The sequence below is a fragment of the Gymnoscopelus braueri genome, assembly GCF_963280865.1.
Source record: "Gymnoscopelus braueri genome assembly, chromosome: 21".
Lineage (NCBI taxonomy): Eukaryota > Metazoa > Chordata > Actinopteri > Myctophiformes > Myctophidae > Gymnoscopelus > Gymnoscopelus braueri.
This window is the reverse complement of record NC_137623.1, coordinates 19,407,097-19,433,655: the sequence shown is the minus strand read 5'-3', so window position 1 is coordinate 19,433,655 and position 26,559 is coordinate 19,407,097. Positions and strand designations below refer to the sequence as shown.

The 26,559-nt window shown below is 42.3% G+C and overlaps 1 protein-coding gene across 6 annotated transcripts in view; it reads right to left on the bottom strand.

Annotated features, from left to right (window-relative positions):
* Positions 1-518: 518 nt before the first annotated feature.
* asap1b (ArfGAP with SH3 domain, ankyrin repeat and PH domain 1b) overlaps positions 519-26,559 on the bottom strand; it is an 80,421-nt gene continuing 54,380 nt past the window's right edge. For 3 of the 6 annotated variants that reach the window (XM_080418429.1, XM_080418432.1, XM_080418430.1), the window contains 16 exons: positions 22,318-22,484; positions 17,370-17,503; positions 16,575-16,660; positions 16,274-16,460; positions 13,131-13,216; positions 10,464-10,579; positions 10,092-10,159; positions 8,419-8,526; positions 8,090-8,318; positions 6,159-6,227; positions 4,490-4,639; positions 3,866-3,944; positions 3,549-3,613; positions 2,842-3,386; positions 2,511-2,633; positions 519-1,967 (listed from right to left, as the gene is read on the bottom strand). In XM_080418429.1, coding sequence (XP_080274555.1) covers positions 1,893-1,967; positions 2,511-2,633; positions 2,842-3,386; positions 3,549-3,613; positions 3,866-3,944; positions 4,490-4,639; positions 6,159-6,227; positions 8,090-8,318; positions 8,419-8,526; positions 10,092-10,159; positions 10,464-10,579; positions 13,131-13,216; positions 16,274-16,460; positions 16,575-16,660; positions 17,370-17,503; positions 22,318-22,484 — 2,287 coding nt within the window. In that variant the 3' untranslated portion in view covers positions 519-1,892. The remainder of the gene's footprint in view (positions 1,968-2,510; positions 2,634-2,841; positions 3,387-3,548; positions 3,614-3,865; positions 3,945-4,489; positions 4,640-6,158; positions 6,228-8,089; positions 8,319-8,418; positions 8,527-10,091; positions 10,160-10,463; positions 10,580-13,130; positions 13,217-16,273; positions 16,461-16,574; positions 16,661-17,369; positions 17,504-22,317; positions 22,485-26,559) is intronic. The other 3 variants (XM_080418431.1, XM_080418434.1, XM_080418433.1) reach the window with 2 other exon arrangements.

Genomic DNA, 26,559 nt, shown 5'->3' with positions numbered 1-26,559 from the left:
CACTGGTCTAGTCAGCTGGGGCATGCCTGACTTGAGTACATAAGGATCCTATTTAGTTGACCTTGTATTTAAACTATACGTTCATGTGCCTTTTCACTGCAAATTTCTAAAAGTATTCAAAAGCCTTCGTGGCCTCTCTGAAATTCCTGCCCTGTTTGCAACAACCTGGAATGGAACTTAAGCTCGTAGATCTGCTATTTTTGAAAAATCATGTAAGCAAACGTTTTGCTTCTGGAGATCCCTGGAACAAAATTGACTTGGGAAGTTTTTCAGAATCAGCCTTGGGGGTTAATGCCGTTTTGAATACCTGAACTGCATAATGCTTTTAAGCCCAACAAATGGTTGCTGGACCTGACCAATGCTAATCTTGTCTGGTTTGTTTTGACTTGTCAAATGACAAAACAATGTTATCTGGATGATGCAGTGAGGGAAAACTGGATTGGCCCACACTAGCCTTATCAGGGGAAACTGACTAGAATTGGCTCACACTTCGTTGGTTGGCACAAAAAAGGACAAGATTCACATAGTACAGCACTTTTAATGATACAATGGAATGATAGGTTTGTTTCTTACATTGGAACTGCTGTTGGTGAGGAGTGAAACTATGGGTGTTGCATCACCAAGTTCACCTAAATCCTATAACAGACAAGTTTGATGCGCAGTTGTACCTGTGGATGGAGTGTTTACTGAAACTAACATACTGACATTTACAAGGATTGTGGCTGTTTCATGACATTAACCCTCATCTATAAATCAAATTTCAACAGTTCATGAGTGGTATAAACCCATTAGTATGTGAAACAAGACAGAAGGGGGGGAGTTGTGAGCACAGGTCGACCAAGTTTCATAAAATGTCTTAAAGTTAGGGCATCATCTGAGAATCATTTCCTCAATTTATTGCTAAGATGACATTTGTTGGAGCTTCCAACAATAATAGTGGCAATAGCAGCAGGCATGTAAGTCCTGCATGACAGTGGCTCTTCAAACCCTGAGGCGAGTGTCAAAATATGCAGCACTCCTCGCTCAATTTATTCCAGTCATTTTTAAACCATGCACAGATGGGTCTTAAGGACTGTGGAGATGACTTGACGTTCACACGCAGAGCATACCTAAGGTGAACAGTGTAACAAGTAAAATTAGTGACCTATGGTGAGTGACCCCACAGGTTGATATTCCACCACACAGTAGCAGCAGGTTTCTATACTGTAAAACAATCATAATACGTGTACACACACAAAAGCAAGCAAGAACAAGGAATACATTGAATGAAGGTTTTTCTTTTCTTAATATTTTGGGACAATCAGAGGGAGATTGTTTCTGCCTCTTTAGTCAAGTTACGGTGGTTGGTTAACAGGGATGCAAGACACAGAGTGACATGACGTATTTCACATTCTGTTTCCCCATTTTGTCCTCTTGTAAGCTGATAATTACTTAATGGTCAGTAAAATTAATACAGATAAAATTCAAACTCCACTGCCCTGATGCTTAATCCAACAGGTAGAGAGCAATGTTATACTTGTACATGTTTTGTACAATAAAACATGTATATACACTCACACACAAATATATATATTTACATACATATATACACAGTGACAGCATAAACATATATTTTTAGGTAAGTGCTAAGGGTTTTGAGAGTGGCTTCATCATAGCCATGCTATGGGGGTTAAGATAATACTGGTAAGAGGAAGAATACACACATAGTTTGTACAACGTGGATGTTGTGGCATCCATGGCCAGATGAGCCTACTTGGGTTTCTTCATTGTTTTCCTTCTAGAATGCTTGTCTCGGGACGGGGTGGGGGGGAGGAGGGGGCAGGGCGTTACGGCAGCTATTTACAAGACCCCTCGTATGAGGGTGGAGGCTTAGTGCAAGTCTTTTCTGGCTGTCAGTCACTCAGGATGTGCACAAAAGACATGGGGAACACCCCTTTTCGCTCCGGGTGCCCCTCGACGTGCCCAATCTAAAAAGGAGAGAGAGAGAGAGAGAGAGAGAGAGAGGCAGCACAGAAAGCACATGAGAAACAAAAAAAGAGCACCATTTAGCATTCAACATTTGTCCTTCTATCTGTGATGTTCAGAATGATTGCTATGCAGTCCACTGTGCAACGAAAGTTGGGCAGAGGACTGCATAATTCTGCATTGATAAGCCTAGCTATCGTCTCTGTCGGGTGGAAACCTTGTATGTCCAATACTGTTACTTTTCACGATTCAAATTCTAAAATAGAAAAAATAACAGATCGACAAGCTCGAAACGCATCGCTTCCACTGCGTTTCGAGCTTGTAGATCTGTTACTTTCGATGCTTTCGTGGTAGGCTGTAGTATGATCACATAAGGCATTAATTTACGAATAAATACAAAAAGTTAGAAAATGGAGATACTGTAGGCGGTTTCTGGCCGACAGCAACACTATGCAGAATCCATAATAGTCTCACTAGCAATAATGCATGTATCTATAGTATCACTGTATATATTTGAGGATGGAAGTCATGAAGCATGTCCTCACCCACCACTCTTGGTCCTCTTCTCCAGTCACTATGATTACCTCTCCTTCAACAAATGTCAGCTCGTCATCGTTGTCAGCCTGGCAGTCATAGATGGTCTTCACCCTCCGGGTTTTGCTCTTGCCCTGGACACAAATTCTTTAGTGAATATTATTGTAAAATATTGTCCCTGTGCATTATTCCACAAAGATTTTTTTAACCCATTAAAAGCGGGAAAGCATCCGTGTCATTTTAGATTTTTGGCTCAAAACATTTTCAGATGGGGCTCCGCGGCCAAATACACATCATTTTGGGGGTCCTCGACACAAAAAAGTTTGAGAACCACTGGTGTACCGTGTTTATCTTTCTCGGGAGGGGCACAGGCGTCTCCGTGGTTCCCGGCGGGCTCCCATTGGTGTCCTCGCTGGCCTGCTGCGGAGACGAGGCCGTCACGTCAGCTTGCTGCTGATTGGGCGACGGCGAGTCCGGCGGCTGCGGCTGAGGCTGAGCTTGGGTTTGAGCCGGAGGCTGAGGCTTCGGGGCGGGCTCTCCGGGAGGCGGCCGGGGACTCGGCGGCTCGGCCGTTCCGGGTTTAGGGGGAATGTCTGACAGGTGAGGTTTGGGGGGAAGGTCTTTGAGCTGGGGCTTAGGCGGGAGGTCCCCCAGCTGAGGCTTCGGAGGGAGGTCAGAGAGCTGAGGCTTGGGGGGCAGCTCGCCGGGCTTGGGGGGAAGCTCAGAGGGCTGAGGCTTGGGGGGCAGGTCCCCCGGTTGAGGCCGTTCGGCCAGAGGAGCAGCCTTCTGCGGGGTTTCAGATCCTGGCGGGGACTTCTGGAAAACCTCTGGGGGAAGGCTGGGTTTGTCCATAGACGGGTGTATGGTATCGATTTTCCGCAGCGCCACTTGGGGGGAAAAGCAGCGATTCAATTCAGCATCAAATTACTGAAATTAGTTAAGACTGTGAATTTACCAATAGAAATAACTTATACACATTATAATGTTTTTATATAATGTGAACTAGTCGTAGACACTAGACAGCAGCAACATTTCAGTAATGTCTATACCTTTTTGAGGTAGTTTGGGAAGAACCCTTGGACCAAGTGTAGACTTTGTGTTGGCTGCTGTAGTGCTGGAAACAAATGTGCATCACGTTGAATGAGAAACCACAGCAAGGATGGGGCAAGACCCTCATCATCGATTACAATCACTTAAGAGTTATCTAACAGATATTGAAGAATAGTTGCAAAGCAGACATTAATTTTGGCTGACATTATTGTTGACATTAGACCTTTCCAGAGAGATCTGAAAAGCTTTCAGAAAGATCTATCGACAAAAGTTCACCAGCCAAGCCAGGGATTCATCCACCGTGTATGCAATATACCTTTGCGGCTGCGGAATGCCTTCAAACTTGTTAGAAACAGGAGACATCTTGTTCATGGGTGGAGGAGTGGAATCACTTCCTGAAATATTGACATCGATATTTGTAAATATACTATTATTTACCATAGCAGTATAAAAATTGTAAATAAGAATGGTCCAAATAAAATAAAATAAAGAGGGGAAGTTGTCTGGCTGAGCTTTCCATGAGCTAGCATGGCTAAATCCACTGAATGTAAGCTATTTATTTGGTGTGTTGTGTGTGTGTGACAGAAATAGCACTTAACATCACATAAGACAAATGATAACAACATCTATATCATTAAACACAGTGGGCAAAGTGGGCTCCAAGTCAGTTCCAGCTGAAGTGCAGGATAAACAACCCCAATAAAAGATGATTTTCCAACGCACCTCTCCACTGAAGCAAGGCATTTCTAATTCCAATTTAAACTTCATTGTACGACCGCATCGCTCAACAAACACGCTCAAGTAAAATTTTAATAATTTATTCAAATCAGTCGAGCAAAAGCCGTACGACGAAGTATAAATTTGATCTTAGTAGCCTTTAACCTTAATCCCACGCTAGGTTGACACCAGGTTCTGCTGTATGTGTGTTCATGAGTCTCACCCCCTCTACTTTGTGGACTGTGGGAGAGCGGGCTGGGTGGGTCAGATAGGGTGCGTTTGTGTCCGGGGGGAGGGGGAGGAGGCCTCTTCTTGGACAGCGTGGAGCTGCCTCCGGGTGTGAGTGCAGAGGGAGGGCCAGATGAGGGCGGAGCTAGAGGAGTGACAACACATATAAAAACACACATGAGAGGGTCGGTCGGAAAGGTGGATGACAGGTGCCATTCATTCCGTTTAACCCCGGATACCCACACAGCAAGAGTAGGAGAGGTTGCGGAGGAGGAGGAAGACAGAGGAGTAGAAACAGATAGGGTGGGAAGGATGGGAGAGTCATGTGTCTTGGACTGGGAGTAAGAGATGTGCTGGACAAAATGGGGGAAGACATGTTAGGACAAAGATCAATGCATGTCAGAACAACATATTGTACTGGAGAGGGTGAGAGTATTACTCAAGAAGAGCACCGTATGAGTGTGAGTGTGCGTGCGTACACATTTCGGGATGTGTCAGTTTGTTTATGAGTAGGATACATGGTTTCTACAGTGTCAGGTCGGCTGCTGTTCCAAATCACCTATTGTTAAGTCCCAATGATCTACTGGAAGTTAAGTTAGAGTGAAAGGTAGCTAACAGAAAGCTCAGCCAGAAAAGGAATCAGCAATGATAAAAAACAACTTTAGCTCAGTGGATGGTGGGACATGATTCCAATTGCAATAAAACTGCATGCGGGTAAAGTTTGGTTTAGCTAGCCAACACGGCTGCATTCTTGAGTTAAATAAAACAACACCCACCACCCTAGCATACTGAGCAAGAAAATGAATTAAGAACTGAGGAAAAGGGGTGAGGGTTTAATTCCAAAATGTTATATACGCATTTGAGCAAACAATAGTAACTGTAATTGTCTGAACATTAAATCTTTTCTTTATTGCACAAGTGACATTTAATTTCACATCAGTCATCTAATGCAGTGGTTCCCGAATGTTTTAGCTCGAGACCCAAAATAGAAATTTGATCATGTCTCCCCGGGATCCAAACTAGTGAAAATCTACAAGCTCACAACACGTCACAATGTGACGTGTTGTGAGCTTGTAGATCTGCTATTCTCAGTACTTCTTAAGTATTTTCCCCTCTAACTAAAGATTTTTTTTTCTTTTGAAAAATCGTTAGATTTTGTTTTTGTTTATGTTTACATTTTTTGTAATTGTTCATTGTTGGGGAATTCTTTGAAAATCTTTTGAAATAATAATAAAATAAAATAAATGTAGGAAACGAAAAATAAAGGGATATTTAACTCGCGGCCCATAAAAATGTGTCCGCGACCCACAAATGCATCCCGATAATACAGTGGTTCTCAAAGTGGATTCAGGGGACATTCTGGGTTCCATGGAGGCGGGTTTAAATGGACCCTTACAGGTCTGTAACTCTAAGACTGTACAAAAGGAAGCAAATGGACCCCCTTATGGATCCATTTGGTTCCATTTGTACACTCTCACCCCAGTCATGGGGGCTCCTTGGAATAAAAAAGGTTGAGAACCGCTGATCTAATAGCTGACACTTTGTAGTGGATAATATCCCATTTTGGAATCAAGCTCTTTAGCCGCATATGAGGTGGGAGGAGGTGGAGTCAAAAGAGGGGAAGGGAGGGAGGGGGGAGGGGAACGTAAAAACAGGATATTCACTGATGTATGGTCGAGTGCCAGCCAGAGTGGCGTAGTGCGAGTGAGACCCAAGGTATGCCAAGTGTGGAGCTGGAAGGATAAAAAGAGAAAAAAAAGAGAAAGAAAGAGAGCAGGAGATGAGAGTGTGGGAGAGATTCTGTGTCGGTCGTCAAAAGAGCTGCTCCCACACACTATAAAAGCAACAAGATGAAATCTTATCAGTGACAAGCAAAAGGAAAAAAAGAGGAGAAATAGCACAAACGTGCCTGAAGCAACTTAAGGCTCTCTAGGCAGCAGCACCCAGTTAAAGAGGAGAGCACTGCTCTGATCATCGCTAGCGACGCCTAGGTCAGAGCACCTGTTATTCTAATGGTGCGTTCACACTCACTGGCATATACAAAGATACAGACTAACACTCTTTTTCAATGTAAGCCAGCGACATGAAGATACAAAGATACATCCAACGTTTGTAGCTGCTACAAAAGCTACAACAGACACAAAGCTACAAAAAAGTCGAGGTGGTTTCAACTTAAGCTACAATATTCTGTGTATCTTTGCATCTTTTGTATCTGCCAGAGTGAACGCAGCATAAAGCTTCTACGGTGGCACATTTTTAACAGCAGCAGTACACCATCCGCTTTGACTGTCATGGTGTTTAAGCTGCCCAACTTAAAGGAGGGAGTAAATGTTATTTTTAATTAAAATTCTGCAGAGACAAGCAAGGCCCCCCAACAGGCTGTTTGTATAATGTGTTGAGGCTAATGATGGAGAAGTGCGACAGGGGGATATTTTTTTAACGTAATGAAGCACCTTAAATGTCAGGCTTCAACAAACCCCCCCCCCCGGGCCGGCAGTGTTGCCATGTCGGCTTATTATAAGCGACATAGGTATACATAGGTTTACAGTGCTCATGTGGCCTATAGTCGCTTCTTTTGGGCTTGTTTTCATAGACCTGGTTGCTTATTTCTCTCACAAAATCTGGCAACACTGCCGGCCGGCCTTGTCTCTGCACTCTGCTACAGACATCGCTTTCCTGAAGGTCCTTTGTGATATTTACTTAATGACACCTACTTCCTGCCCTCCGATCTGTATGCAGAGTAACTGCATTCTGCCGCAGGACGTGAGCATTATTTTGTTTATGTTTGTGTTTTTATCATGTGTATACTTTATAGGCAACGTGCGTGCAAGTGTTGGGGTAAAATATAAGAGTTTGAGCAATGAACAAAAGCTTTCCAGTAAATGGGATTTCATTTCATAAAAAAATGCTGAAGCAGACATTAGCACCTGCATCTGATAAGGAACGACAACATTTGTTGGTTTTAACTTCAATACGTAAAAACCAGCCACGCGCACCATACATCTATATTTGCAACAACGGCCAACATTAGCATGAGTAGGGATGGGACGATATGAAAATTACATGTCACGATCATTGTGGCAAAAATTATTGCTATTAACAATACCGTAATTATCGCAATAATCAAAATATGTTTAAACTTAAAATGCTACTTTTGTTAACAACTTGAACCCCCAGCATCCCTATTCTGGGGGGAACGTTTGCCAATAATAGCCGATCTACAAGCTCACAACGCGTGTCGATTTTTGGCAAATCAATTTGTGTAGAATGAAATAAGAGCGTACCAAATGCACTCTTTACAGGGTCTGTTTTATCGAGTATAGAGGGTTTAAGTGGTACTGAAATTGCAGCTCAACAAAAGCTAATTCATCCTAGTGTATGACGGAGGACAATTTCACGATAAATTAAAAGCTCTGCGATGCGATTATTGTGAGCTTTTTTTTTTATCCCGATAAACGATAAGAACAATAATCGTCCCATCCCTAAGCATGAGCATGGTAAGCTAAAACGTGTCCCGTAAAAGTTCTACGCTACTTTACAGTACTATGACTAAAAAAAACTATACTAAAAAGCGCCAGCCCGGTGGTCTTCTGACCTTTTCCTTGGTTCCTGGGTGGCAGCGGGGGACCGTCGGCCACCGGGGAGGAGGTGAGGTCAGTGGAGGCGCTGTACATCTGGTTGGTGAAGGCGCTGTAGGACATGCGCTGCTGCTTGTCCCGGTGGCTGATGAAGCCGGGCAGGGACAGCTTGTCATGGGGGGACAGACTGGAGGAGTGGCAGAAACTCTGGGGCCTTGGTGAGCGGTCCTTCTTTATGGGACTAGGCTAGAGATGGACATGGAGAGGACATGGAAGAAGAGAGATTAGAGCAGTGCCAAGGACCCCTAAATTGATATATATTGTTTTTGTTTTGTTTGTTCCAGACCTTGTCATCCAGGTCATCATCGCTCTCATCCATCTCCTCCAGTCTCAGGCTCCATTCATACTCCACGTGGATGTGAGGGTTAAACTTCCCCTCTGCAGCCTGCACAAGCTGGAAGACACAAAGACAAAGACAATAGCAGTCCAAGAGGTGCACGCACATCCACAAATAGGCTATTTCCACGGGTGCTGGATCAAAATAGGCAACACTGTAGAAAGGAGAAGACCTGTCTTAATGCTCCAAAAAATATTTTATTAAGCTGTGTCTTTTACCGCTTAATATAATATATTTGGGAGCATTAAGATGGTGTGCAGATCTTCTCCTTTCTACAGACAAAGACACACACACGCATGCAAATCAAGCACATAATATTAAAAAAACAAACTGGCCACAATGCCACTACTGTTTGCCATGATGTGTGTACCCTTGTACAATTTGCATAACCATAATTTTGCATTACATGCATAACTGCCTTTGTGTACAGTGCTCTATGCACATGATGCTGCATTCAAAGCAGCCCTAATGGTTAAACATGCCTCCACATATTATTTCCACTCTGTTGTCACTGGTGCCCGAGGCCAGTTCCAGACCTTTGACTGCCATCTAGTGTTAAAGACTACTACATGTTAACAAGATGCAAGGTTTATGTATGTACAGTATGTATGTATGGATGTATATGTATGTGTGTGCAATGAAATATCGTTGTGGTACACTCCGCAGACTGATAACCATGTCTATCATGTATGGACATTTTTCTTTTAAAACACTTTTTTTTAACTAAAGACCTTTCCGTTTACCGCTGCCTTTGCTTGAGTTACTTTTCTTTTTTCTTTCTCTTCTGCACTGTAACTGTATCTGTTATTTTTTACTTTGGTTTTATGCATTCTATCCTTTGCTTGATGTTCTGTGTAAAGCACATTGAATTGAATTGCCATTGTGTTGAAATGTGCTATACAAATAAAACTGCCTTGTCTATAAAAAAAAATATATATAAAAAAAAAATATATATATATATATATATATATATATATATATATATATATATATATATATATATATATATATATATATACACACACAGTGTGTACAACAGTGTGTGTAAAGAGTAGAAAGGTTTAAATAACCAACCGAGGTGGGAGGAGGTGGCACACTCCCAATCTGTCACCTCCTACACTACACTCATTTTACATTGTATTTTATGCACTGTTTAAATGCACTGTTTAAATTGCACATTTTAAATGTACAATTTAGGCATTTAGCGGACACTCTTAATCCAGAGCGACTTAGAGTAAGCAAGGTAAACACGAGGTAATACATCAAATGCATAGAAATAGTAATATAGGATCATAGGTAAACCAAGAACCTATCATCAGTCTAAACTGTAGAATATCCAAAAGTGTGTCTGTAAATTTAAACTCCACAAACACAAAGGTCAAAAAATTAACCTGGCATCCGTCTACATAACACGCTATCTAAATTACACTTTGTTAACTTTAGATTTTGCTATATTAATAAATGTATTATTATTATTAATACTTTGGTTTTATTATGTTTTTGATATAACCAATGTTTGGGGGGTTAAATCAGGGCATTTGTAATGGTCCAATAACATCTAGTGAGATCACTCCTGGGTCTATTGTTGAACACTAGTGTGTCTGACATGGAGCTGTACTCACTGCCTCCTCACACTGGCTGTTCCTCAGTCGCCTGGCAACATCCAGTGCGGTCTCTCCATTCTGATTGGCTGTGGGGGAAGCGAGGTTGATCGCACGTTAAGATTGTGATGTATCTATGTATGTGATGCATATTATGTATACATTATATCGTCTCTGTCTGGTGGAAACCTCATTATGTCCAAAACTGTTACTTTTCAGGATTAAAATTCTAAAACTGCTAAAAAAGCTGTTTTTTTTGCAACGCTGTAGTATGATCAAGTAGGGCGTTAATTTACAAAAAAAACTCAAAAGATTAGAATATGGAAATAAGAGGTTTCTGCCCGACAGCGACGATATGTATCATCATCATGTTAATTAATGTATACGACTCACTGATGTCGGTGGCCGGCTTGCCCCTCAGTAGCAGCTTGAGGCATTCGTGCTTCTCATACATGCAGCAGTAATGCAGGGCAGTGTTCCCCCACTCTGTCTGCTTATCCAGGTTACCACTGTACCGCACACGCACACACACACACACACGCACACACACACAGACACAGACACAGACACAGACACACACACAGAGGACATGGGTCATCACCTGGGGGCATTTTGTACACAGTCCCGTGGCCTCAGGTTAATGTAATGCTTCATTATCCATTCCAGACGACCTTCATTTTGCACGGCTGACTAGCAAAGACAGGGCTGTTGACAAGATCTGCTTCACAAAACAGATCTTCTATTATTTACTGGCCTCAAATGAGCTACCATATCAACACTGAAGTAGCCTGGGATCAACTCCTTTTTCACTTTTCTGATCCGGTCTAGAGCGGATATACACATACAGCGGGAACCAAGAGCACTTGTGCACCTCCAGAATGATTCCCCTTAAAATGTGCTTAGTTTGTTATATTCGTTTTGTTTCATTTGGTATAATAATCGTTTGGTATATTATTTTTAGACTGGTGACACAAGGTTAACACTGAAGCAGAATAGGCTAAAACTGTGGTTTTGATGTATTTTGTATAATTATGCAGGTAGAAATAAGTAATAAAATCTGACTAAATGATTAATTAAATTAAAGCAATGAGTACAAAATAAGGTAATACAATTTGCTTAAGATATTTACCCAGCAGTAAAAAACATTTCAATGTCATAACAATGGAATGGAACAAAGACAAGCATTCACATTTACATAGATGAACTTGTAAATAGCATCCGAAATATGACATGATACATCACTAAACTGATTATTTGCACAAAAAAAAAAATATATATATATATATATATATCAATTGACTACCGGTAATTGATTATTCTATATATTTTTACACATGAAACTGTGAATTAAGAAAATCCTGTTTAAAAAACAAGCTGATCTCTTAACAGCCATCTTTGATTAAGGCCCACAAAACACTTCATGCTCTAACGTTAATGCCAGGTAAATGTAATGGTCTCTATCGACTCTTCCTCTTCTGAGAAACAAACTGATTACGAAAAAAAAACAACACAAGGCCAAACATAACATCACGTCAATAAAGCTATTAGTAAATGAGAAGGAGCTGTATGCAGCTGAGGCAGTCAGTGGGGAGGAAACAAATCGAGAGGAGCAGGAATAAATTAAGGCTTCATGGAACAAGTGGCTTGACCCAGTTCTTTTTGCCTTGTGGGAATCGCAGCGTTGCCATGTCTGCTTATTATAAGCCACTTTGGGCTTCTTTTTCTGTGAAGTAGCTTGCACATACTGAGTAGTTGCAGGTAGTGTTTTTTTGGGGGGGGGGGGCTTTATTAAGTGTAGTTGCTTGCTTCGCCTTGCTTCCAATTTTTTTTTTATTATTATTGTTTAAACCAGTGGTTCTCAAAACATTTTAATGTCAAGAACCTCTCATCTGAAATTTTGGGTGCCATACAAGATTTGCGTATTTAAAATGTTTCAAAAAACGTTACACATTTTTCACTTTTTGTGTTCAAGATTATTTTTTTAAATAGCAGATCTACAAGCTCACAACGTGTCTATTTTCAAATGGCCGTATATATATATATATACTGTAGGTTTAAAGTGCTCTTGGTCTAGGTCGCTTCTTTTTGGGCTTGTTTTCATAATCCAGGTTGCTCATTTCTCTCGCAAAATCTGGCAACACTGAATCTAAGCTCAGCTGTGCTGTGCGGCGCTCTGCTTCAGCTTGTCTCCTTGTTTTACTCCACAGACAGCGGCACAACAATACAAACTGTAGCAGGCAATTACTGTACATCAATGTAATAAATGTAATAAAAAAAAAGAAAGGGGTATTTGATAATAGGTTTTCACAGCTTTTCCATGATTTACATAATAAGCCAGTAGTGGTCCAGAATGGCATAGCACAATAGTGTTATAGTTAAAGGTAGTGCTGTTGTTAAAATAAGCGTTTGCTTTCTATTCTGATACTGTAGTACTCATTGCTGTATAGAGTGTTTGTTCAGTGACAGGGGTCTCTCCCCGTCCCTCCAGCTCTTGATTAAACAGAAGAAACATTTTCAGGCCGGGATACCGAATTTTAATCCAATCAGGAGAGAGAACTCACACAAAGGGCACAGGATAAACAAGACATTGGAAGTGATGATTACTATTAGAATGTAGTGCTTAAACCTTTTAACAAAAAAACGTTTTGTTTTAACCCATTCAAACCGGGAAAGCAGTTTGTGTGGTTTTAGATTTCAGTTATATATATTGTCTGTCGGGTGGAAACCTCATATGTCCGAAACTGTTACTTTTCAGGATTTAAAAAAAAAAATAGCAAAAGTAGCAGATCTACAAGCTCGCGGATCTGCTACTTGTGATGCTTTTGTGTGACGCTGTAGTATGATCAACTATGGCGTTAATGTACGAAAAAGAAACACAAAAAAATGTTAAAATATGGAGATAAGAGGTTGCTGCCCGATAGCAGCAGTTTTTCAGAAAACTCCTTCTAAAAAGGATTTAGAAGGAATTTGCAGAAATCTGACTCAGGCCTTAATTTGGTTGACCAAAATATATCACTTACCCGACCTAATAGTGTAGGGTTCTTTTTCTTTTTTATTTACCTGTTCTGTACCAGGAAGTCCACTAGGTGTAGAGAGGTCTGGTCAGCTGTACGTACAGAGTAGTGCAGCGCCGTCTCTCCACATTCCTGCAGGGGGCGATAAAACACAGCGAACACACCGTGAGATGGTGGAGGGAGCAGCATCCATTCTGCTCTCTCTCTCTCTCTCTCTCTCTCTCTCTTTCTCTCTCTCTCCCTCTCCCTCTCCCCCTCCTCTCTATCTTCTAGCATTTAAACAAGCTGCAGTAAACAAAATGGCTCCTAAAAATGTTATTTTCACACATACAATGCAAACATTTCGCCTGACTGGAGATATTCATCTACTGACTTCATTTTAAACGTTTTTTCTTCCCCCCCCCAAAAAAATGCAGCTGTTTCCTTCCTTTACACGGAAAGAATATGATTAAAGACAGAGGCGTTCAATGGATGAAGGGAAATTGCATTTGGAAAGCATTTGAAAACAAAGCCATAATAACCATGTGAACAAAGCCACTTTGGCATGGTATAACAGAGACATTACTAGGCGAGCATGATAAACAAATTGTGACACACTAGAGAGCAGCGGTGTCCTTTATGGAGGCTGGGCTCCATTATTTAGTCATGCATTCCTGTCACGTTGTATGAGTCTGAGAGGGGCGTTGGACGTGTGTGTGTGTGTGTGTGCGTGTGTGCGTGTGTGTGTGCGTGTGTGCGTGTGTGTGTGTGTGTGTGTGTGTGTGTGTGTGTGTGTGTGTGTGTGTGTGTGTGTGTGTGTGTGTGTGCGTGTGTGAGTGTGTGTGCAGTGAGTGATGCAGGGCAATGTTTCCCACTCTCTGCCTGCTAATGTATTGTGGTGTACACACACACACACACACACACACACACACACAGGCCTGTCACAATTATTACAATAATCGCCTAATCGCAATCATTTGAGATGTTCGCAATTTTTTTGTTGCATAATCGTTTCCACGTTGATTTTTTCAATTTTCAAACATTTTCAAAATAGTGGACAACGTGTCTCACACACACACACACACACACACACACACACACACACACACACACACACACACACACACACACACACACACACACACACACACACACACACACACACATCTACATGTGTTTTCACATAGGCTACTGTATAGAAAAGGCAGAGAAGCCTGTGGCTTATGATTTATTCAAATAATTTCTTGTTTTTTTTTAAACAACATTGATTAGCCACCTCAAGCTCCACAGTAGGCAACTACTGACAGTATGTCTTGTAGAACACATACACATTTGGAAAAGTTTCTCAGGATCACGCTGTAGTTTCTGTTCATCTTATTGTCCTCAGTTCTAGTTTTCTTGTTACAGCTTCTGTGTTTTCACTTCTTTTTCTCCTTCTGATCTGCTCTCACAACAACTGTATTTTTATGATGTTATCGTTTTATTTCATTTCACACACACACACACACACACACACACACACACACACACACACACACACACACACACACACACACACACACACAGAGTGAGGACCTACTGTATCCCTGTCTCATCCAGCTGCAGAAGGCAGCCATTCATCCACTGACAGTGGCAGATCAGATATCGGTGAGTCAGACATCACAGAGAGCGCTAGCTCTAGCTCGCTGCGTCTGCAGCTTATGTCATCTCTATCCCAACAATGTCCTGAATGTTTCATTATGTCTGATGATCACATGCAGTGTTGTTTACAGCAGTGGTTCTCAAAACGTTTAGCCTGGGGGTACTGCAGAAGAATTATACATGATACTATATCGTTATCATGGTTGTTTATAGCCAACCTTTATACTGTACTATCACTTATAGTACTTGTGTAATACATTATGATACGACATGATATTTGGTAGCCTGTAGGGGCCAAGATGTCTCCGCTAGGCCTGATAGCTATTGTTTTTGTTACAGCGTGTCTGTTATGGTTCAGCTTGTCCTTGTAGCAGCTAGTGTAACTATGGTCTGAGCCCTGTGCTCGTTGGCAGAACCAACAATCTGTATCAGACTGTGTGTCTAACGTACTTCTCCCCATGATATCATGTACATTAAAGCATAACCATCACCACCTAGAATATTGTCTCCGACTCCGAATCGGGAATTCCACGACAGTACCCCTATTCATAATGCTTTTCATTCATGGCACCCCAAATTGCATTGCTTCTTTTCACTCAAACACCATATATTTATATTATAGTATATCCATATTGTACTACTTTAACATGACATTTAACATAACAGAACTACTATAACTATTTTGTATAATTCTAATGATTGATTATTATGATTTTTCTTATTATTATTATTATTATGAGATGATGATTGGAGACCACAACATTCAAATGAACACACTCAGTTGAAAGCATTACGTTCACTCTCTCTTTTTGTGATTTCAATCTCTTAAAATATTCAGCGTCCATGGAATTGTATATCCTGGATGCTTTGTTTCAGAACACCTTGCTAATTTGCTTGGTACCATCGCTGCAGTTCCCCGGCAGATCAGGCATTCTGGTATGGGTCAGGTAGCAGCACCATTCCAGCTGAAACCATACTGGAGCAATTGTTATAAAGCCTCACTTGTGGCTGTTTTGCCGCTCCCGGCTCAGACACGGCCTCCAATGTCAGTTGCTGAATGGGAGCAATGTTATTTGTTCTAAGAAACCTATCCATATCTCCCTTTAATCTAGCCTCAGACTTCTGTTGACAGGTAATGTTCGGACGTAGGAAGAGAGCATTTGCAGCGGGTCTACGCATGTAAATGCGTAAACCTTTCCCCCTGAGATATGTCATGAGGAACACTTGAGAGAATATCCGGTCGGTTAGAACTGATTGAAAATAACTTTGTACCAATAAACAAATTTATTTTATGCATGATATTGCTAAATTCCAAATATTATCAAAGTATTCCGTGGCACTCATGGACTGGTGTTATGGCACCCACATTGAGAAACCCTGGTTTACAGTGCAGTACTTAAAAAGAAAAGAGAGAAAAAACATGATATGGGATGTTGGTATGAGATGGATATAGTCAAGGTACTGTATACACAGGGTCTACTCAATCTACAATTATTATCTAATAACTCTTTGTTTGCTTCTATGAGGCAAAAGTATGTTGGAGGCAAAAGGCCAAAAGGTTAGACTCACCGGCCCCACCTCTGGGAGGGGCTCCATAAGCTCCACCCCCTCCGCATACACCTGGATGAGCGCCAGCAGGTCTCGGTTCTGGACCGCCTCAAACAGTTCGATCATCTTAGCCGGCCCAGACGAACACGTCTTCCTGGCGAACTTGTGGTCCACATACTTGGCGTAAATGAACTCTTTCCTCGCTGTCCTGTATAGCAATAGGAACATATGGAATGAGGTTTAATCAAGATGGAAGCTATTTTCCAACGACGTGTGAACAAGATAAAAACCCAGGATTTATGGTTTGTGAGAGACAGCTTACATGTCACTGGAGGGAGTGGGCTTTGCTGAAAGGAGGTTCCCCTCCATGATCTCATTGAAACTACTGTTGCCTACATTCTTGGCCAGCTGGGAAGGAAAAAAAGGAGCATCATCAAGTCAGCATCTGCATCGCATCACAGTAGAATGTTAACAGTAGAATGATATTCATAAGAGCCCAGAGACTGTTTGTGGGAGCACGTGTGTCTCCACTGCTGAAGGCTGATCAAATCCTATATCAGCTTATCTATCTACTCCTAAATGATATCAATTATTATCAAAATCAAATATATTTGATTCTGTGTCATTGTTTGCTGTTGTCCAAGCACTTTCTAACCACTTTGTACCATGGAGTACAAATTTAGATTTAGTCAAGGACAGTTAGCTACCTACTGCAAAAAGAATAAATTCTACTATTTACAGCAGGGGTCTTCAACAGGGGGTCCGGGACCCCTAGGGGGTCCTCAGAGTTACTACAAGGGGGCCGCCAAATCTTTGTATGATAGGAACTTTTTTGTTACATTAACCACTTGAACGCTAGAATCCCTATTCTGAGGGGAACATTAGCCGAAAATAGCAGTTCTACAAGCTCACAGCGGCTCACGTTGCGAGGCGTTGTGAGCTTGCAGATCTGTTATTTTCGGCAAAGAGGTTTGGTGTAAAGGGAAAAAAGAGCAGACCAAGTACAGAGTCAAAGGTCAAGTTTATCAAGTATTGAGGGTTTAAGTAGTTAAATATCTGAAAATACACATTAACATGAATCCAACAAATTAATTTGTATTTGATGTGTTTGACTCACCAAGAGTTCAGAGGTTCCTAGTTTGTCGAGCTCCATGGACTGGATGCGGGAGATGTGGACGCCCATCTCCCTGTGGATCCCAGAGCACTCGATACAGGTCAGGATGCCCAGGTTGGTGGACAGCCACTTAGGGTCTGTTACAAACAAACAGAGTGACATCCATATGAGTGTCATATGTACGTAACTGATCCTAAAGAGAGCTAACAGTCCATGACGTTATTGTGAAGACTAAAGATTAAGGAAGGGGAGAGACGTTTTATGACCAATGAACATAATCGTCTCTGTCGGGTGGAAACCTCATATGTCCAAAACTGTTACTTTTTAGGATTCAAATTTTAAAAATGGCAAAAGTAACAGATCCACAAGCTCAAAACGCGTCGCCACACGCCGCGTTTCGAGCTTGTAGATCTGCTACTTTTGATGCTTTCGTGTGACGCTGTAGTATGATCAAGTCGGGCGTGTAATTACAAAAAAACACTAAAAAGGTTAAAATATGGAGATAGGAGGTTTGTGCCCGACAACAACGATATAGTACTGAATGTTTAATAATATCACAATATGTTTGCTTTAAGTTAACATTAAAACTCATTCAATGCCATCGACGTGTAACACGTCCATTTTTTCCAAAGCCCAGAGTGCCAAAGACGTGTAACACGTCCAAACCCTGTTTTCACGGTTTATGCTAGATGGCGCTGTTGCCCAACCTATGAGTGATCCTATGACTTCTGGAGAAGAGTAGATCCGGAAATAATGTGATCACAACAAACCCAGCCCCGTCCGATCTAACGTTAAAGGATTTAGAAAAAAAAAAATTCTCTGCTTCCTTGTTTTTTTCTGCTTTTTTGGAGAGAACAAGCTATATTCAACAGCCAATAACTAAAGAATGGAAGCAGAAGCACTCCTTCGTCTTTTGCGACACTCGGTGGGTCGATCGTCCTGGAACGAAATATTCAGTGGCTCTTGAAAGGTTAATAAAAATGCTCAAAAACGCTGGCACTGGCTGACTTAATTTATACATTAATTCTGGCACTCAATGAGTTGTTAAGCTTATTCATCAGAAAGGCCACTGCCATGACGACCTTGCGTTTCCATTGCAGTGTCTGGTCCAGCATGTTCTGGCTAAAATAATAAGACTCTCGGCAGCACAGCGCACACCACCACCAGAGGACCGTAGCCAGCACAGGACTGAGTGTGACCACAGCCACATCACACTGCAGGAGATAGAGAGGCTGTTGCCTAACACCCACTGCCAAGCAAAACACATGAGTGTATGGTGCTCTGATTTAGCAAGAGCCATGTGGCAATCTGGCAACCACTTTCCTGTGGTGACTGACAGACAGACACCACAGTGCAAGGCGGTCATTAGCCGCCGTGCAACGACACCCGACAGAATCATCACACTGGAATTCCCTTCGCAGTTTTGATAGGAACTGTGATGTCAGGGCAGTTTGTTTCTATATCATTTCGTTGAGGGTAAAATAACTTGAAGATGGGAAATTCAATACTAAGGTCTTGTTTGTCCCGACATTCAACCTTCAAAGTTCATTTGAGATTCTGCGAAACACCCAGAAAATATAACGTCTCCGTCGGGTGGAAACCTCATATGTCCAAAAACGGTTACTTTTCAGGATACAAATTCAAAAGTAGCAGATCTACAACCTCAAAACGTGGCCCTTCGGGCCACGTTTCGAGCTTGTGGATCTGCTTCTTTTGTGCGAGCTGTAGTACGATCAAGTAGGGCATTCATTTATGAAAAAGAAAGTAAGAATATGGAGACGATAACGATAATTTAGGTGGCTGTCTGCCTGAATACCCTTCAGTTGAGTCTCTTGCAGCAGTCAAGTATTGCAGTTGCACACCACAAGTTGTGACATAATCTTGGAGCTTATATCGAGGCTTATAAGCCAGCGGTGGCATTGGTGATGTGATTGTGCTGTAATGAGAACACGGTGGCTTTAAGAGAGCAGAGAAGGGCAGAGCTGAATCTGACAGGACAGCACCTGCCACCGGAGGCTGGGAACATCATCAGACGCAGCCCGAAACCAATGAGTCATCCTCACACACACACACACACACACACACGCACACGCACACGCACACCCATACGCATGTACATGAATGTGCATACATAAACATATAGGTGTATGCACACACATACACAAACGTCCATTGACATGCGTATGCGTACTGTATGTGTGTACAGCACGTACACACATACAGTACATACATACAAACATGCACACACACTTACAACAGATGCTAGATGACAATGGGTCACAAAGTGTAACACAGTAAAATCCTGACTTTTTACCGGGTAAATCTTTTGACTCTGAGTTATATGTCATAATAGGTGAACGTTTGGCGCAAAATAGGAGATGATTCGCTGAAAACAGCCGATCTATAAGCTCACAACGTGTCCTCCCAATATGGTGCATTGTGAGCTTGTAGATCAGCTGTGTTGGCTATGTGACATAACAATAACGCCTCCAGATTTGACTGTGCGCGCTGAGCTTGATCATCAAGCTCAGCGCGCACACAGTCAAATCTGGAGGGGTCAAGCCTTGATGAGATGATGATGATGATGCACAGTGACCTCTATAGGTGCTTCTGCTAATACCCCCTTGAGCTGCCTCTTATAGGGAAAAAACAGGCCATGAGCACTTTTTGACCTTGAAGACCATCATCACCATGTTAGATCAAGGCAGGGGTGGGGGGGCGAGATAAAAAATAGATGACAACTCATTCACTAAAGCCATGCAGCTAACATTTTGTCAGGAACGGGACCCCGTCCATCCACCGACCACCAAAGTACACAGAAATGGAAGTGTCTGGTTTGGGGCGTATCTTATGCACCTTTTACCGCGAGTTAACCCATTCAAACTGAGAACGCATCTGTGTAACCACTTTATCCATATTTTATACTTTGGCTATTAAAAAATAGCAGATCTACGGGCTTGTAGATCTACGAGCTTGTAGATCTGCTATTTGTTGTGAAAATCGTTTTTGCAAATCTTTAGGCATATATATTTAAAGCGAACATTTGATAACTCAAATCTTTGCTTCTGGGGGGTCCCTGGCTGGAACGAAATATTTTTTAGATGGGGGTCCGTGGCCAAATAAATATCATTTTGGCGGTCCTTGATGTGAAAAGGTTTGAGCACCACTGATATAGCAACAATAGTATTTCAGAAAACTGTTGGGATTTAGAAAACATTAATTTTGTAGAATCGTATCGTCTCAGGTCTAAATGGGTTAACACTCTGGAAACGTACACAGCGGACACACAGCTGGATGGTCGGACAAATTAACCCCCTTGCCCCACCACCCCATCCCACCTCCTCTCCTCTCCGGTTGCATGGTCATCAGGGTCGGCGCGGAGCTTGTGCGGAGAGTTATGTAACGATGTGTGATGTAATAAAGATGTTATTCCTCTCTGAGCGTGAGGCTGTTGTTTTCTCTTCCTTCTTTTCCTTTTTTTCCCTTTCAGAGCAAAGTCATCCCCTTCTTCGGGGCTGCTTCTGTGTGATAGTGCTGACAAAGAGCAGGCTGGGTATTAATCAAGTCTGTGTGCGTGTGTGTGTGTGTGTGTGTGTGTGTGTGTGTGTGTGTGTGTGTGTGTGTGTGTGTGTGTGTGTGTGTGGTTCGGTGTCAGAGGGCCTGAATGTTTGCATGGTGGACTGCTGAGTCGTTGCTTCTACACGTGGAGGGAGGATCAGGGAACAGACTGTGTCCAGAATGCTAACAATGCTGCTGTCACACACACGCACACACACACGCACGCACGCACGCACTCACACACGCACGCACAGGGCTTTGCTTGTTGCTGACGACAGCTGGACGATTTTTTTTGCCAGGTAGCTATAGCTCAAACGTTATATCGTCTCTGTCGGGTGGAAACCTCATATGTCCAAAACTGTAACTTTTCAGGATTCAAATTCAAAAGCATCAAAAGTAGCAGATCCACAAGCAAGTAGATCTGCTACTTTTGATGCTTTTGTGTGACGCTGTAGCATGATCAAGTAGGGGCGTTCATTTACAGGGAAAAAAAGTTAGAATCTGGAGATAAGAGGTTTCTGCCCGACAACAACGATAACATACATATATTGGATGTATAGCATAGAGGCGTGACAATGACAAACGGGAAATAAGACGAGCACAAACAGGTTTTTGATACACCCTTGAAGATGGAGCGTGCCGCCGTGCACTGCACAGGGTGAGGTTCTGAGACTCAGCAGGGACAGAGGACGCTGAAACTAAAGGTGTCATCTTTTCCCTTTACCACAAGGTGAACGGTGAGTAAGCACAAAGCAGGACAACGATGAATGTGGAATGTGAGAACCCCACACACACACACACACACACACACACACACACACACACACACACACACACACACACACACACACACACACACACACACACACACACACACACACACACACACACACACACACACACACACACACACACACACACACACACACACAATGGAATAAAGCAAAAATAAAATCGGACTGAAAAACATTTCCAAGTCCTTATGTGTGATTTGTGAAACAGTGTGAAAGGAGCCCTCCACACTAGCGCTGTTTCCTAAAGAATTAACACAATATGTAAAATGATGATGTTTTAGTAATATTGTTCCTGCTGTTCTACATACTGCCAACCAGGTGAATAAATCACAGACTGAGGCTTTAACCGTTGCTTTTATGAAATATCCCAGACCATTAGGGTTTTATAGAAGATGCTTCTAATTGCAAAATTGACCACTTCAAATGCTCTAATCTTTGAGAGCTTGTCGATTGGCTATTTCCGCTGCGCAACATGCTTCCATAAAAGACATCCATGGAATCCAAATGACTGTCGTGGCGACTGAGAACTTTAATCCATGCATACACACACGCACACCCACACACGCACACACACAAACGCATGCGCGCTACACACACACCTGCAGCTCCGCAGTCGCAGCAGACTTCGTTGCCCGGCATGCGGAACGTGTCCTCTATGATGGCCTTGGTCAGGTCGTCCATGCCATCCTCACTTCCTGTGCTCTGTTCCCCTCGAAACGCCATGTTCAACGCCTCCTCCTTGCTGTTGGTCAGCACCGAGATCCAGCTGCACACACACAAAACAAAAAAAAGCAGGTCAGAGGGGGTATGTGTTAGCAACACATAATATTAATACAAATAAAAACAATTATCGTAAATGCACAAAAACTAATTTCACCCACTGTTTTACACCAGTAAACCTGTGATGTGACAATAAAGATGATTCACTTAAAATATACATAATAATGTATGGAAAAGTCAGTGGAAAATTTGAATAATAATCCACAATAATCTCTTCTGGGGGTCCCTGGAAAAATGTTTTCAGATCGGGTTCCAGTGGTCCATGGCCAAATATATATATATTTGGGGGTCCACTGTTCTATAGTAGCCTAAATATTTCATCAATGAAGCCTCAGCAGAGATACCATGGGTTTGCCTCACCTTATAAAAATTTGAGAAGCGCTGTGCTAGGATGTGTGGATGGATGTACTTTCTTTACCTGTGTGTTGCTGTAGTATGTTGCTGTGTTTATATCTGTTTGCTTCAGTGTTGTACACTGAAGCAAACATTCCCTCCTGGGACAATAAAGTCTAATCTAATCTAAAACCAGGCCTGGCATGCCCATACCGTCTACATCAACCCAATTCATATTTAACAAGGTCACCATTTTTGCTGTAAACAAAGTGGACAAGGACAAAGTCACAGACGCCACTGTTTTCAGCCACTGCAGTGAGACATGTAGTTTTCACTTTCACAGATTCATGGATTAAGATAAGAAAATTAAATCTCATGGCAGATTTTTAAAGTCCTAAATAAGCGATTTGTGAAACAGCGTGAAAGGATCCCCCACACACTAGCGTTGTGTTTCATAAACAATTAACACAATATGTAGAATTAAGATGTTTTGGTAGCCATACAACCGACCAGTTGAAGAAATAGTAGATTGATGCTGAAGTCAGCCATACCAGCCCCAATAAAAAAAGGAATGTAATTTTAAAATAAAATGCCAGACGCCAGGATTTTCTGGAAGATTCTATTGCTAGTTTGACCACTTCAAATACTCTTTAATCTTAAAATAACGAATAACGGAAAATAGGCTATCTACAAGCTTTCAACATGTCTCAGCGTGACGTGTTGTAAGCTTGTAGATAAGCCTATTGTAGATAGTCTATCATCATAGTGTCCCTTTAAGACGAAGGTTAACATAATCCTAATTGCAAACCCATAAACCCTAAAATGGTTCCCTTTCAGACTTGAGGTCTAACAAAATGCCGTCATTCACTTCCTCATCATTCTGTCTCAAGTGGACATTTGCGTCTGTCACAAGTATGTAATTAGGAGCACACACACACACACACACACACACACACACACACACACACACACACACACACACACACACACACACACACACACACACACACACACACACACACACACACACACACACACACACACACACACACACACACACACACACACACACACACACACACACACACACACACACACACACCTCATTAAGACTGGGGCAGACAGGAAGTAGCTGCCATTCAAACATGGCCTCCTGCAGCTCAGAGCGGTGCAGTCTGCTCCTACACATAGCTCATTAAACTGGCCCCTCTCACACTCACACAATGGACTGCGTTAGCATGACGTCAGCCACCAGCCTATCACTGTCACTCAGTGTCACCTCCCTATGCTTGGATGTTGGGAGTGCTTTTATGCTGCTCGTCATGCATCTTGTGAATGTTTATGTTTTCATTTTAGTTCTTTATTTACCTAGGGTAGTAGCTGAGCACAAGTGCTCATTTTCAGCAACGCCCTGCACATACTGTAGACACACACAGGCAGACACAGACATTAAAACCTGAGAGCTGACCAGTACAACCACAGTCTTACACTGTTGGCCACTGAGCAGCTCCACTAGAGCAGTTAGGGGTTCGGTGCCTTGCTCAAGGGCAGCTCAGCGGTGTTGGGGGGAGGGGTGAGTAGTTGCCATTCACTTCCCCACCCGGATGTTTCCCTGTCGGTCCGAGGAATCGAACCGGCAACCTTTCCGGCAACGAGTGCGCTCTGCTAACCTTTAGGCCACCGCTGCCGTATGAATGCTTAATAGTTTCCCTCACTTGTCTGTGCTTACCATATATGTTTGGTATCTTCTTTTATGTTTATTTTGTATGATTAAAATTGTATTAAAATGTACAATTCTCCTGTGCATGGACAGGTGGTGCAGAAATAAAGGCGAATTGGCTCAACAAAAAAACAAGACATGACACACAGTCATGTATACCAGCTTGCTTTCTTTTTCCTGTGTGTGTGTGTGTGTGTGTGTGTGTGTGTGTGTGTGTGTGTGTGTGTGTGTGTGTGGCTTGTTTTCATAGACCTGGTTCCTGATTTGTCTCGCAGAATCTGGCAACAATACTAGTGGCTCCCCATTGGCTTAGACCTGGTTGCTTATTTCTCTCGCAGAATGTGGCAACGCTGCTAGGCCAGAACGCATGCTACGCAGCTCGTATGCAGAGGTGTAAAGTAACTAAGTACATTTACTCAAGTACTTTACTTACATTTTGAGGGATTTTTTTAACTTCAGTCCTATATATTACAGTGTCACAGTGATTGAACCGACGGCAGGCGTGTATAGTAGCCATAGAGGCGAGAGGCGTGTCTAGTAGCCATAGTAGCCAACTTGGGAGGACGAGACCGCCCGCTCAGAGTATGGGAAAGTATCCCCATTGGCTTAAAGGACAGCCAATGATCGAGAATATGTCAACACGTGACACTAGTGGTCAGTCTCTTCTTAGACCAGCGTGCTTTGCAAGCTGGTAAAAAGAGACCTGCCCAGGGACTAAAAAGGAAGATCTGCATGTATGGCTAAATATGTGTGTGAGTGTGAGTGGTCTTGAAAACATATCGGTGTGTAGGTGTTTGTGTGCCTATTTGGATGCAACAAGATTACACAAGCACGTAGGTGAATACGTACCGAGCCCACGTGTTGGCGTGTTTTCATCAACTGTAACACAAATGTTGTCATATACCATCTGTCGTGTCCATGTGTGGAAGGTTCTTTCCTACATACCGTAGGCCATACTAAAAGACGCCTTGAGAGATGGCCTTGCCTAGCATAGGCATGCCATTAGGAATCATGATTACCCCATGGCTAGACGCTTAAGTGAATTTCGCAGTGTTAATGATTCTTTATTACGCATTTAGGACATTAAACACATTAGACCTCCTAACTGAAGCTCTGGTCTCAATGTGGATCTATCCATATATATATACTTCACGTTGTCTGTAAATTATATGTTCTCTTTTCTTTATACATGTATAAATATATACAGTATGCTTCCCCATTCTTCTCACAGCAGATGACACTGTCTGTCTGTCTGTCTGTCTGTCTGTCTGTCTGTCTGTCTGTCTGTGCGTGCGTGCGCACTCGCTCGTGTGTGTGCGTTTTTCTGTGTAATCTCATCTCATGTTATTTTGAGCTTTTATTATTTTCTATTTGTTTACCTTGTTTGTTTATCATGTTATTATCTGGGTCAGGTGATTACATCCCATTGGTCGTAGATACAACAATGCATCGTAGATATCCTATCATAGATAGGTGTTTTTATTATAGCACTGGCAAAAACATGTTGGCTTATTTAACGATTTAGCCTATACAATAGACCTTTCTATTTCTTTCCGTCCTTGTTGACTTTTTCTTAGCAATAGAAAAGGTGTGGGGGGACTGTGTGAACTGAAGCAGCAGGAAGCATGCTATGGTATCCTAAATATTTCATCAATGAACTCTCAGTAAAGAGCCCATGGTTTGTGAGTTGCTGCCAGGGCAGCCAGAGTTGCGTGACAGAGATGTGCGTGGGAGTCAGTGAGTCGTGTCCCGGGGGGACTAATGTTACAGTAGATAGGGATATGGTGCTATAGAAAAAAGCTCCCGTCCATTTTGACTCTTTATCAAGCTGACAGTGACACAGGATTTTGCCAGTGTACACTCATGTATCATACAGTAGGTGCATGGGTTAAAGCAAAATAAAATCTCACGACGAATTGCGATTTGTGAAACAGTGTGAAAGGAGAATATTAACACAATACAGTATGTGAAATGATGATTTTAGTAATATTGTTTGCTGCTGTTCTAC